General features: G+C 36.7%; 2 protein-coding genes across 2 annotated transcripts; one reads left to right on the forward strand and one right to left on the reverse strand.

The window, feature by feature from the left end:
- The first annotated feature begins 35 nt into the window (after positions 1-35).
- slc16a12a (solute carrier family 16 member 12a) lies at positions 36-6,043 on the forward strand. The gene is given in 9 exon segments (XM_043263315.1): positions 36-493; positions 1,092-1,189; positions 1,696-1,998; positions 2,361-2,464; positions 3,023-3,085; positions 3,088-3,165; positions 3,337-4,297; positions 4,935-5,194; positions 5,294-6,043. Coding segments are annotated over 7 exon segments (1,749 nt in total). The 5' UTR covers positions 36-493; positions 1,092-1,189; positions 1,696-1,852; the 3' UTR covers positions 5,431-6,043.
- A 1,411-nt stretch (positions 6,044-7,454) lies between these two features.
- Positions 7,455-9,356, reverse strand: LOC122362060 (interferon-induced protein with tetratricopeptide repeats 1B-like). The gene is made up of 2 exons (XM_043263316.1): positions 9,213-9,356; positions 7,455-9,125 (listed from the first exon to the last, which is right to left on the reverse strand). Exons 1-2 carry the CDS (start codon positions 9,215-9,217, stop codon positions 7,838-7,840), a joined length of 1,293 nt encoding a protein of 430 aa, XP_043119251.1. The 5' UTR covers positions 9,218-9,356; the 3' UTR covers positions 7,455-7,837.
- Positions 9,357-14,455: the final 5,099 nt, after the last annotated feature.

Consider the following 14,455-nt stretch of genomic DNA (forward strand, 5'->3'; position numbering starts at 1 on the left):
GTAGGGTCGTCGTCGGACCAAACTAAAACTACTATTGATTTTGCGTTTACATTTTAAATATGAACTTTAGTGTATTTTTAAGCTGCCAGCTAAACGCAGGCTACAAAATATGACCAAAAGAGAGCTGGGTCCTCAACGGACTGGGTCCTGAAAACTTTCTATTGAAACTCCATTAAAACAGTCGACCCCCCCTTAAAGTCATTGTATAATATGCACTCAGGGTGGGGTGAGAGGGAACACATGGCAAATATCCGACCCAGGAGTGCGGTTAACAGTAGTTCTGACCGCTGACTTGAAAGTAAGTAAGAGGTCCCCTGTACTCGCAGCCGTTGGCTGGTTGTTTTCCGCCCTGTTGATCTGTCCAAGCGCGCACGCCGAGCAGTGATGCAGAGCCATGTGCGCCAATGTGTACCACCACACTTTGGAGGAGAGCAGCACTTGTTTTTGTTCCTCGTCTTCTCTAGATTCTGTACACTGGGAAGTGTGTTTCAGAGTAAGTTCGTTTCTCTTCGACCTCTTCAAACGCTCACTCACGTATTTTGTTGTTTGTATGTTGTTCAGGAAACCCCCCCAAGGGACTGAACAGAACTGTTAAGACTCTGCTAATCCATAATGATGTGTCTAGCTAATGTTTTTGAACGCAGAACATTTTATGCTTGTACCATCATTGATCCAAAAAGATGATTTTTACATTCACTCTTCTGACCTCTCCTGGTTGCAACTATACAGTGATTATTCAACTATTCAGCTGGTTGCTATTCAATACTCCATGTCTGTTAGGGTTAAATAGTTACAGGATATGCATAGTACATTCATTTGGTCACTGATATATACCGGCATTTCTTGTTATTATCACTGTTAACAACAGTTGTGCATCTTATTTTTGTGGAAACAGTGAGGCATTCTTTTTTTTTTAGATGAATAGAAAGAATTGCTTTTATTAGAAATAGAAGTCGTTTGTAACACTGTAATGTCTTTACTGTCAATTTTAATCAGTATAATTCTTAATAAAACCATGAACCATGAATATTTAAAACATTTTACTAGCTCAAATGTTTGGGCTAGTAAGATGATTCATCTCTAATTTTCAGAAGATGTCCCTTCAGTGAGGCGGTCTGTTGGCTTTTATGTTTAAAGACTGAAAGTCATCGTATAAATTTTGACTGTGGTTAAATGGACATAGATTGAGGTGAGTCTATACCTAATCAACTCATTTCATCTCTTTCTTCCATGTCTGATAATCTTTCGCAATAAAGTAAACACTTTTGCCCCATGAAGTAGTTTTTGGCCCTCTCTCTTGGAATTGATGAAGACAAACTGTGTTTCTTTCCTCCCTTTGGACCAGACTAGTATGTGTGTGTGTGTGTGTGTGTGTGTGTGTGTGTGTAGTAACTTGGTCACACTCTGTATTATGGTGTGTTTATGTGGCAAACTCAGACAGACTCTAATTTCTCTATTTTGCTCTTACTAACCATTCACACATTCATGAGGGTGAGCAAATGATGACAAGAATGTTAATTTTCTGGCTGAACTATGCCTTTTATCTCAGAGACATAAGTGATACGTTTTACTATTTAAGGACCACGGTGTAAGTTCACAATAAAAATATAGATTAGTTTGACACTGATTTATTTAGATTGCACATACATATCGACAAGAAGGCTAATGTATAAAAATGTTCTGTTTCTCCTGTAGATTTTACTTGATGGTGTTTAGAAGCTGCTTATAGATGAAAACAAGAGAAAAACAGCAAGTAAATTAATCCCAAACCGAGCCAGAGAGAGCAAAACCAGCTGAAACTGGACAGAAGAGGAAACAAGAGGCTGAAAGGAACAAGAGAGTGAGGGAGAGGATGAAGAGAGGAAGCATCTTGTCCAGCAGAAGTCTAGAGATGAGTGGAAAAACTCTACATACTGCGGCTGCTCCTGATGGCAGATGGGGCTGGGTGATCGTGGCCGGATGTTTCCTCACCACTGTTTGCACACGTGCAGTCACTAGGTTAGTTCATGACTCCCCCAGGATCAGTTTTTCTTCTTTCCTTACCAGGAATTAAGGTGATACCCTCAAGTCCCTTCAGTTTAGGAAAGTTTGATGTGAAGCTAAATTAAACTACACCCTGCGGAAATGGGCTTTAAACTTAGCCAAGATTCCTGTGTTCTTAAATTCTGAGCCACTAGCCAAGATTGAATTACTCATGTCTTCTAATATTAAATCATTAAATAAATAAAATAACTACCTCAGGAAAAATACCAAATTTTAGATGCTGTGCTTAAAAGGACTAAAATGAGTGTTGCTCTAAGCACCAGAAGATCTTTATCATATTGCTTTCTCAAATCTGCACTTTCTCATGCTGGTTGCAGGTGTGTTTCCATCTTTTTTGTGGAATTCCAGTCATACTTTTCCAGAGATTATTCTGCAACTGCATGGATACACTCTCTGCTGGACTGCACCACAATGTTGTGTGGTAAGACCCATGCCAAAAGTACAAAAAAAGTGTTTTCTCTATAGAGAAACTCTCTGACTCAAAAGCAGCAGCTCAAACTGTATAAAACTATATTGATTTTAGGCGAACTTTGTTTTAAAAAAAAAAGACTCTGTTGACAGGTTTACAGTGCATAGTCCACTCTAAACCAGATTTATCTTGCTGCTGGTGAGAAAGAATGTTCACAGAAACACATTTTCATATTTATGAAAGGGCCTTGGTTATGTCACACGTCTTTTGTTTAGTTTAAGCAGTCAGATATAGTATGTCAAAACTTGTAACTAAGATTACATACATATCATCTATTAATAAAAATATAACAAGGATAAACATACTCTTAAAAGCACTTTAGATTTTAATAAAAAAAATACCCTAAGGAGATAGCTTTTCTGATCACGCTTTTTTAAAAAAAAATTTAGAATAACTTGTTTTAGGGAGTAGTATCATAACTAATATTTTTTATTTAGTGGTATAGGTTGATGTTGTATATTGTATATCATGCTATCCATCACTTTCTCTTCATTCTTTTTCTGTTTATAGCTCCATTGGGTAGTTACATAGGGAACCGTCTCTCTTCTCGTATAGCTATCATGATTGGGGGCTTCTTTCCACCGCTGGCCTGCTGCTCAGCTCACTGGCTACCAGCGTGGAGTTCCTGTATCTTACACTGGGCGTTCTTACAGGTTTGATTCAGATTTGCATGCATAAATCAGCATACAAGTTATTATTTCAACTGCACTGATAATCATAATTTGGGGTTAGCTAATGTAATTAGCTAGCCTTGCCCTGCAATAACTATATAAATTTGCAACATTATACTAAGTCTTGTATTACTAGCCTGATTCTCTGCACAGGTGTGGGATTTGCTCTTAGCTACACTCCTGCAATTGCCATGGTGGGTTCTTACTTCAACGAGAGAAAAGCGCTGGCTTACGGGATCGCTATGTCAGGCAGCGGCATCGGAACCTTTATTCTAGCACCCGCTGTCCAACTCCTCATTGAGTTCTTCTCCTGGAGGGGTGCGCTGCTCATTCTGGGAGGATTGGTGTCCCACCTTTGTGTCTGTGGAGCCCTTATGAGACCTTTGGAAGGCCAAAGTGGGAGGCAGAAAGAGATGGACTTGGAGGGTGGCAAAAAAGTTGATTTCCTAAATGTGATACTTGCTGATGCAGGGCATAATGTGGAGGTGAGTGCACTGGAACAGAGATCGGTGGAGGTAAAAAATACGGATAAGGAAAAGAGAGGGGAAAATGATTGCATGGAGGCAGACGAGTCAGAGCACTCTGATGCAAAGAAAACACACTCCGATGTGGAAATAAACCATAAACAGGATCTCTCAAAAGACTCAGAGTCTGTGAACAAAAGCACAGATGAATGGGACAAAGAATCAAAGCCAAAGTGCTCTGATGCAGATATCTCAGTCCCAGCTTTAGTTCAATTGGGTGGCTTGCCTTTGGACTGTTTGCCCACCAACCAGGAGGACACAGCTCTCCCAGAATCAAACACTAACCACAATGCTTTTGCACAGGCAAAAGTGGCAAACACTAAATTACTGAAGGAGTCCAGGGACAATGCGTGGTCTATCATAAGGAAAACAGTATTAAGAGAATATTCCTTTCTGTTGATACCAGACTTCTTATTAATGTTGGTGTCCTTCCTGTTCCTTGCATATGGTTGCAGTGTGCCATTTGTGTATCTTGTGCCATATTCCTTGAGTGCAGGCGTCAGCCCTCAACAGGCAGCGTTACTCATGTCCATACTTGGAGTGTCAGGGATTGTTGGTACTATCACTTTTGGATGGATTGCAGATAGAAAGTAAGTTTGTTGTGGTTTTTTGTCACCGCACTAACTGGTGTGTAAAACTTTAAAACGTGTTTTAAAGATTCTATGCAGCGAACTTTAAATATTTAACTTACTTTTGAAAATCCAGCGTTTCGTTGATACTATACTAGGCATAAAAATACATAAAAAGCGTGATATTTTAATCTGTTTTTAAATCCATATTCATGTCTTATGTAGATGAAATCTATGTATTCAGCACGATTGAGAATCATCCCTGTCCAAGTCTTATGTCACATGTCACCTTTTCTGGGTTCAAACGCTCAATACCAAAAGCGAACAACAAACAGTGCTAATACACACTCACAGTGTGCTCTGTTATCTCAACAGTGAAATCTTACCTGGCCACACAGTACTTCATATGTTCTGAATCATTAAAAGTTTGAAGTCTGGCACATCATGAAACTTTAAGTGTACACAGTGTGTTTTTAAAAGCTAACTAAAAGGAGTGCTATTAACAGTGCTCATAAATGGTTACTGGAATAAGTAACCATTTATTCTCTCACTGGAAACAAGAGTAGAGATACCTGCACTGCTTATTAAATGCTGCATTTTTCACAATTCCTATCCTTCACACTCTGGTTTGATCTGTATTCATGTCTGTTGTGTTCAGGTGTTTGAGGCCATATAGGGTGGTGAGTTACATGCTGGCTGTGGGTTCGGAAGGGCTGAGTTGTCTCTTTCTACCTCTGCTGAATGGTTTTTCCCTGCTCGTCCCCTTTTCTCTCATCTATGGCTACTTTGATGGAGCTTATGTGGCACTTATTCCTGTGGTGACCTCTGACACCGTCAGCTCCACCCACTTGACCTCAGCTCTAGGAGTTGTTTACTTTCTTCACGCCATCCCCTACCTCATCAGCCCACCTATTGGAGGTCAGCAAATATTCCACTCTCTGTTGATCTGAATGATACGCGAATTAAATGGAACGATCTGTCGAACTCAATGAATGTTTTATAAAATCTCTCTCTCAGGTTGGCTAGTGGATCAGACGGGCTCCTACACAGCTACATTCTTCCTCAGCGGAGTCGCTCTGATCTGCAGTGCTTTGATTCTAGCTGCTGTGAGAGTTATCATCCGCTGCACTAGAGGGAGCTCTTGCTTAAACTGACTCACATCCAGGTACACAGGAGATTTCTAAAGCAGTAGAAAAGCAATATTGAAAGTAAAAAGAGCGTGTCAGATCAATTGACACGAATACAAGCTCTTTCATAGCATTAATAATAAGGAAATTACCAAAAGCTTGGCTCTATTGCCGAAATACAGGATTTGTGTACCATTTTGTTAAAAGCATTTGTCGAATCAAAGGGGACATTTTAAATTTCATGAATTTCATCAAATCCTCTAAATATTTTAACGAGTTTGCTACAAAGGAAACTTGTATTTGATACGTATTTGTTATTTTAATGTGTCTCTCTCCGCTGATATCTGATTGTCAGAGAAATGAACAGATGTGCTTTGCCTAATAGTTACATGTACTCTGCTTCACTCACAGCTCAGTGTTTTATAATGTACACTACCATATAGAGGTTTGAGGACTGTAAGATTTTAATGAATTAAAAAAGGCTGTATAAAATAGAATAAAAAGAAATTATCACAAATATTGACATACTGTTACATTTGAGATTTTGATATATTGTAAAATGTAAGTTATTCTTGTGATTGAATAATTTGCTGAATAAAAAAAAAAAATAATAGTGTAAAATAAAGTGTTTACAGCCGCATACACCACTGTGAACCTCACTGTCTTAAAAATGCTCATATCAAATGATTTTACATTTTATGTTTTCAATTGAAAGTTTTTAAATTGGATGGATTTTCTTCTAATTATACATCAATCTACAAAGATAGGATATTCTGTGTGAGTCTTTTAGATAATTCCTTAGTGACTTTATGAATGGGAAAAATGGCTAAAATGTCAGGTAAACACGACAAATAGGAGATTTTCTCCCTTCGAAATAATACTGCGTATTCAAGCAGAAACAAAGGGCATGCAACCTCTTGATTGAAACTTTTAGAAAGTATGTCAAATGCACATTTATTTGAATGTGACCTTGTTTTGGCTGGAACACTGTAACAATAGATCATTTTAGTTTGTCACAATGTATCATTAGTCTTCACTGGCAAGCTAAGGTTTTTTGGAAAAATTGAAAACACAATTCTAACTGCACTGAATAAAATGTTGAAATAGAGTACATGGTTTTTGTGTTGTTGGTACAGTGTTTATAACTTGTCTGTATCATTAGAGTAAATTTAAAAAAAGTCTCCAGTCCTTCAGGAAAATGCAGAATTTCACAACAGCGAAAGTCTATTTTTACACTCTTTCTTTTCATTTCTGGGATTTCTGCTACTTTCATGTAATAAAAGATTGAATCTCTGGACTGTCCAGAATAATGTACATGATATGTTGTCCATTAAGAGAGATATCATCGTTCTTTGAGAGTAGCTGCTGGTAAATCTTCTCCACTTTCTCAGTGCTGTGTGCACAACAGTGCATTGATCCATGGGCTAACTTTAAGTTCAGATGATCAGGAAGTCTTCCTTTTTTCTTCTTGAAAACCTGTCTTTGTGGAATCATTTCTATAATACTGAAAAATCATGGCAATCTCTCCAAATTTTAGGTTTTTGAAGAAATTTGTATTCCTTTATTTTTGTTTTTGCTTGCACCTCAGACTTTTTCAGTATAGGGGCTGAAGGAACAAATCTTTTGGAAAACAAGCTCCTGCCAGCATTCTTTAGTGTATTTAGGCCTTTGAAAATACCCACTACGAAATTATTATTAGCCAAAAATGTAGCAGTTTCTGTATTATACGCATAATTTTTTTTTATTTGTAAAACACTCACTCCATCGCAATGTTTGTTTATTGGAAATGTACTTCCTCCAGCAGTGTCGATTTGCTCTTCATTTGTGCTGTTCTGCCAGAACAATATATATATATTGCATAGTATATATCTCTGCGAAGTTATTACGGCCCTCACTGAAATGCTACCTGATTGCTTAATCCTAACCCCACCCCTAATCTTTACCCTCCCCCACATCTGAACCTACCAATACTAGGTAATAATCTGGCCAGAATTTGGCACAGCACAGATTCAGTGTGTTTTCAAAATCAAATTCAGAAATAGGAGATCAAGTCATTAAAAGCAATAAAGATTTATTATGTATTTTTTCTTAACAAGTTCTATTCAACAAGTGATTGTTCAGGAGATGTCCTTGAATAAAGATTTGATAAATGTCCACTTGTCATTCTGAACATTAATTATACAGAGAAAAGACATTCATATTTTTTTTATATTGTCCTTAATATTGGTGAATAATGGTAAAGTGGTCTTTAAAATATGGTGCCGAATGCCTAAATGGCTTCATTCCTTTACACAATGCCGTTAAAAAGACACAAATATTAAATCCGTTTTTTATAAGAAGTTCAGCACAATTTCTCCATTATAGTTTATCAGGCAGGTAAAACAGAGAGAACATAATCTAGTGATTTTCGAGGGTTGCTGCATTCAAGCACATTTTAATCATCAATATTAATTCTTTCCAGAAAATTCCAAATTTCCTCACAGCGAGGATTTCTGCCATTCTTCCCATATTTTTTAAGAATCTTAATGCTCTTCTCTTTGTCAACTGAATTACCTGGGATTTCTGCCACTTTCATGTGAAAGTTGATTGACTCTTCTGACCGTCTGCAGCTGTGTAGATGGCAGGCATAACTATAGTAAATATACTGTTGGCTGTGGGGAGGGAGATCATCTTTCATCTTTAGGAGATGCTCGTAAATATCATTTGCTTTCTCACTGTTGCCTGTGTATTCGTACATAGATGCAAGTGCTATCTTTTCCCGGAGTGAGTCAGGATAATACCTGATAACCTCCTTAAACAGCTCAACAGAATCCCTAGCCAATGTCCTCCTTTCCATGTCATCTTCTTTCATTTTATAAACCTTCCATTTGTAGCAATTTGCCCGATGTTTTAACACCTTCTTTGAGTTGGAGAACGTTTCGTGAACTCTCTCTGCTGCTTCAATAGCTTTATCTGCAGAAATGTTTCTAAAATACGCGAGAATAGTACCCAAACACTCCAGGTCTCCAGTTTCAAGACTTTGCTCTAGTAAATCTTCCATCTGTCTCTCATTGTCTTTTTGTTGCACCTCAGACTGTATTTCTAAATAAAATGCATGAATGAACAAATTGTTTGGATTGTTCTCGTGTGCAATTTTCAGCTGCTTCAGAATCTCAGCCTTAAGTTTAGGAGAGCAATTATACATTGAACATGTTTTGCCCATGGCTATAGCAAGACCACTGTGCCATTCCTTCCTTTCTGGTTCAGCTTTTAAAGCCATCTTAAAATAATCAATCGCTTTACGCTTCATGGACTTGTTGAACTTCATCAGCGTCCAGCCCTTTTCTCCGCTGACTTCAGGGTGTAGAGCACATCCAGTTGGAGCAGGATACATTTGCTGAAGCTTCTCAACCTCTTCTAGGTATCTTTTGCTCTCATCCATCTCTCCCATAAGGAAGTAGACCCAAGCCAGGTTACCCTTGTTGACCTGCAGCAGGACTCCAGCTTCTTCTGATCTTCTCTCCTGCATCACACGTCCTGCCTTGTGCAGGTTCATCAGCGCCTCTGTGTCGGAGCCGAGAGCATGTTGGATGTAGCCCAGCAGGTTATAATAGTGAAGCAGCCAAGTGCATCTTTCCTGGTTCACATCTTCCAAGTTCCTCAGTAGAGTCTTGAGTTCATTTTTATTGCATCCCAGATCCCAGTTGAAGTGGCACTCCAGCTTCTGAAGGTGTTGTTCCAGGCTGAATCAACAAAAAAAATTACTTAATCCCTCATAAATTCTAAAATATTTCTTTCATTTGTGCAGATTTTAATGGTAGACAACTTACTCCATAATAATAGTCAGTGGTGGTCCGGTTTGAGAGATGTTTCTTCAATGGTAATTTGTTCTTTATGTGAGTCACTGAAAGATCATGCTTTATTTTTAAAATGAAGCTCATGCTCATAAAACCACCTTCTTATCTACCTGAACAGAGTCATTAAATACGTCAGCTCAGGATTCTTATCTTGTCAGTTTCTTTTCTGGGTTAGGTTTTGTTTCATCAATGAAGTGCAGTTTACCTAATAACAGCGATAAAGTTTGAAGCCAACCTTCATCAAGCCTGAACTAAAAGGCCCAGGTCGTACAGCAAAACATGTCGATGTAGCCTACTTTGTACTCAGTGGTTCAAAATGGTATTGATAATATTATGTGGGCAAGACCAACAATCTTGCTGTTCAAAAGACTGACGTGATTTGCAAATTTTCTTATGTAGCATGATGCTAATGCTAGCTTTAATGCAGCAGCAGGTACAGTTCTTCTTGTCACAATACTTTAAAAGTAGGATCGCAAGAAAATGCTTTCTTGTATGTATTTACAAATATTTTTGATAATTGTTGGGTAAATGTTTGAAGTGATGTGGCTTGGTAAGTTTTATTAGCAATATAAAGGACGATATTATGTCTCATAGCTGGAGAGACATAATATGATTTCAATAATGTATTAGGAAATGTTGATATTAACATATATATACACTTTGATGAAGGTATGCTTTAGAAGTATTTTATTTTTAATGTTAACAAATGTAACCTTATAAAGCTTACCCGCTTTTTTATCTGACCAGAAATTTCTATTCTGGCTTAGGTTTTGTTTCTTTAATAAATGTCAGCTTACCTAATAACAGTGAAAAAGTTTCTACCTCAAGCATAAACTCCTAAGGTGCAGGTTTTACAGCATGTCCATGGTTCACTGTACTTTGTCATCCAAAGTGATATTGATAATATTACGTGAGCAAGATCAACCGTTCAAAGGTTGAAGTGATTTGCAAATTTACCATATTATATTTAATGTAATGCTTATAACAATGCACTCTACATATGTTACACTATTTATTCATCTCTGTTAATATTAGTTTACTATAAAAATACAGCTGTTCATCCACTTCAGACATTCTTCTAAATGACTTTGTAGCTACATGTCAACTGCATGTCAATTAATTCTCATTCATTTGCAACTGTATGCCTACTAACTCTCAGAGTATACTGTTAGGGAAGGTTTAAGGTTAGTAAAAAAAAAAAAAGCATATACATGCAGCGTATCTGATAGTCAATATGTTGTATTTTGTGGACCCTTCAAAATAAGGAGTTAGAAGTTATTAAGCAGACAGTCTGTTAATACTCTAATAAATGCTAGATGACGTAGTTGCAAAGCTTAGTAGAATGTCTAAAGTGGACTATCAAAATAACGTTTTTCAAATTAATTTTAGTTCGAGTTAGCTCAGTTCTGTTAAATATCAACATAAAATGTTGGATTTTAATAATGTATTAATATTATGTGGATGCTGGTAAATAAAAAAGTATTTTTTAATGTTAATGTCAGTTAATGTAGTGAACTAATGTTGACAAATGCAACCATATAAAGTTTTAGCTACTTTTATATTCAGCTCCATTTTTAATATGAGACATTGTTTAGAAAATCAAACACTTATTTTGTGTTCAGCTGATTTTGCTGCTAGATCTCGCTCTATTCATCAGATTCATTGTGTATTTAAAGTTATGTAAATATTTTTCATATCAACTGAAACAGGAAGTCATACGCAATGAAAGAAATTATTGAATTCCATAGAAGAAGTGATTTTATTACAGATCATAGGATGAAATATTTCTGCATTTTCAAAGTTTGTCCTGTCATTGGATAGAGACGACTGATAGTAATTCTTGCAATTAGACAAGATACAGGAAAACTATTTATTAAAGAAAGGTGTTAGGTCAAATGTCTTAAACACAGTGGAATGGGACGCTGCCTGATAATTTATCATTGCCATTGCTACAAGAAATGTAAAGCCACAAAATTAATATTCAATGCACATCTTGCAAAGAAGTACCTTTAAAATCAGTGCATTTATGACCAGTTTAAACCTACTGCAAATTTCTTCAAACGCATGGTTTTCTAGTGAAACACTTTAGAAATTTGTCAACAGAAATTTCAACAGTGAAGAAAATATTTAGTCATGATTACGAACTCTCTTTAGAAAATGTGAGATCTCCCCACAGCGAGAGTTTCTGCCCTTCTTCACAATGTCTTGAAGAATCCGTAAGCTTTTCTGTTTGTCCTCTGATATGTTTGGGATTTCTGCTGCTTTCATGTGAAAGTTGATTGATTTGTCTCTGGACTGTCCACTCTTATGTAGATGACACGCATAACTATAGTACAAAAACTGTCGCGTATGAGGAGGGAGATCTTCTGTCTCTGACAGGAGCTGCTGGTAAATCTCATTGGCTCTCTTAGTGTTGTGTGCGTAACTCTGCAGTGATGCTAGGGCTAACCATCCTCTGACACAGTCTGGGTAATGTTTGACAACCTTCTCAAACTGCTTTATGCATCTCTGGGACAAGAACTTCTTTTCCTGGCTTTCCTTCATAGCGAACACTTTCCATTTGTACAAATTAGACAGGTTTCTCAAAACGTTAGGGGAGGTGGGAAACTTTTCCTGAAACCTTTGTCCCTCCTGAATTGCTCTGTCAATGGATATTTTCTTAAAATATTCAAGAATATAACCCAAACCCTCCAAGTTTTCTGTGTTAATGGATCTCTCTACTAAACTTTGTACCTCCTCATCATTTTTTTCTGCCTGCACCTCAAACTTTTTTAGTATATAGAGGGACTGAAGGAACAAATCATTTGGGTCTATTTCTGCTGCCCTTTTCACCTGCTGTAGTATTTCAGCCTCCAGCTGTTGAGTAAACTCAGACCGTATATGTGCCCTACTCATGGCTATAGCAAGACCTTTATGCCATTCCTTCCTTTCTGGTTCAGCTTTTAAAGCCATCTTAAAATAATCAATCGCTTTACGCTTCATGGACTTGTTGAACTTCACCAGTGTCCAGCCCTTTTCTCCGCTGACTTCAGGGTGTAGAGCACATCCAGTTGGAGCAGGATACATTTGCTGAAGCTTCTCCACCTCTTCTAGGTATCTTTTGCTCTCATCCATCTCTCCCATAAGGAAGTAGACCCAAGCCAGGTTACCCTTGTTGACCTGCAGCAGGACTCCAGCTTCTTCTGATCTTCTCTCCTGCATCACACGTCCTGCCTTGTGCAGGTTCATCAGCGCCTCTGTGTCGGAGCCGAGAGCATGTTGGATGTAGCCCAGCAGGTTATAATGGTGAAGCGGTTCAGTGCATTCCCTCTTTAATATGTCTTGTTTGTTTCTTTTCAACCCCTGGAGCTCATTTCGATATTGCCCCAGATCCCAGGTGAAGTGGCACTCCAGCCTCTTGAGTTTGCTTTTTAACGGGGAACTGGAGTCACAGAGAAAAAGAAATTAGTCTTATGAGGACATTCACTGCTGACAGAATGATATTGTAAATAGAGGATATTGAGAAATTGAATCGAGTGTTGTACATTAAAAAAAAATCCACAATAAATCCTCAGTTAAAAAGAAGAAAAGATGTCATGGTAAATATTCTAGTGCTGGAAATTAATCTTAAAAATCTGAAATAATAGCATAAAAAATTTTTCAATGAAAAAATAAGACATAGTTTCATATGGTATTGCTGATTCTTAAAATATGGACACATATGAGATTTTTTTTAATAAATTAATTTTAAAAACGCACTCACTCCATCACGATGGGCAGCAGTGATATGGTTTGGTAGATGTGTTTCTCCAGCAGTAGCGATCTGCACTTTGTATGAGCTCTCTTATGTATTTATAATGACAGTGTTATCTCCAAAACAAGACCATTTAACACATGGGGTCAGAATCCCTCTGTTCAGTTTTAGTTTTTCGGAAGGTTTTGTTTTCATGCAAATGAATGTGTGCAATGTCCATAGAACATTTCAGGGTAATCACACGCAATAAAAATGACTAAGGATGAAGCTATTTATGACATCCTTTGTTATCATTATAGCTATGTTGTAGTTATTCTGGTGCAGCTTCACATCAACCAGGTGCATGGAAGAAGAAGGGAACATTTTTTTTTTTTTAAACCCAGCAACACTTGTGTAGTGGACAAATCAAAATAAATTTTGTGAATTAAAAAATTATCTATTTATCTTGCCAACACTTTTCAGCACACAGACCTTCATCGGGGCTAATAACTAAATCAATTTTAATTCTAATTAAAAAAAACTTGTTATTATAGGACAGAAGGTTAATGAGATATATATGTATAACACTACAGTTTTTGTGCACTATATGATGGAATAATTAGAAGTAGGAGTTTTAAAGGCTTGACCATATTTCTCACTAAATAGTTTTACATTGTATAGCAAATGCTCTCAGCAAACATGGCTGCAAATATTTGAAACATAATCTTTCATTGTTTCCCATGAAGTGACCCAGCACTTACAGAGACATTGTTTATAATTATACAGTTCGTATAGTGGTATATACTAGCTGCACACTATGAATCATTAAGAAAGCATTAGTAAATTTGTCAGTACATGCTTTATAAACCATTGCACCCAACATTAATATTCATTCGTGAGCAGTTTATAAATTCATTTAAAAATGGCTTGTCTTTGATTTAGAAGCATATCTATTACAAAGGAGATTTAAAGGCAGAAAAAATACAAATAAACACAACAAAGAGGGATACAGAACTCAAGACATATTTATTTCAAGATGAAAAAAGTGAAACTGTATAACTGTATACTTAATTTTTATTTTATTGTTTTCTATGAAATTGCAGAGGTTTAATTTTTTTTTATCAAGTTTACAGACATGATTTTTGGCATCTTGAAAAAAATATGACATATGATATGAAGATAAATCTTTAAATATCCTTTGTAAACATGTTACAAGGTATAAGTAGTCCTCACTTTACATCTCACAAAAATAGACGGCTGGTAACTACTAAATGTTTTATAACTACTTAAGACTTAATCAAGAATTACAGCAGGACTATGTGTTAATAAAGCATTTATTAACACACTGAGCAACTATTGCCATGTATCTAAATAAGATTTGCATATGTACATTTAAATTTTATTCAATTTATTAATCATTTACTTGCACTTTTTTAAATGATCTTATGAACCACTAACAACTCCTAAATAATACGTTTAGAAATAATATAATTTAGAAATTAAA

Source organism: Puntigrus tetrazona, chromosome 17, assembly GCF_018831695.1.
Source record: "Puntigrus tetrazona isolate hp1 chromosome 17, ASM1883169v1, whole genome shotgun sequence".
NCBI lineage: Eukaryota > Metazoa > Chordata > Actinopteri > Cypriniformes > Cyprinidae > Puntigrus > Puntigrus tetrazona.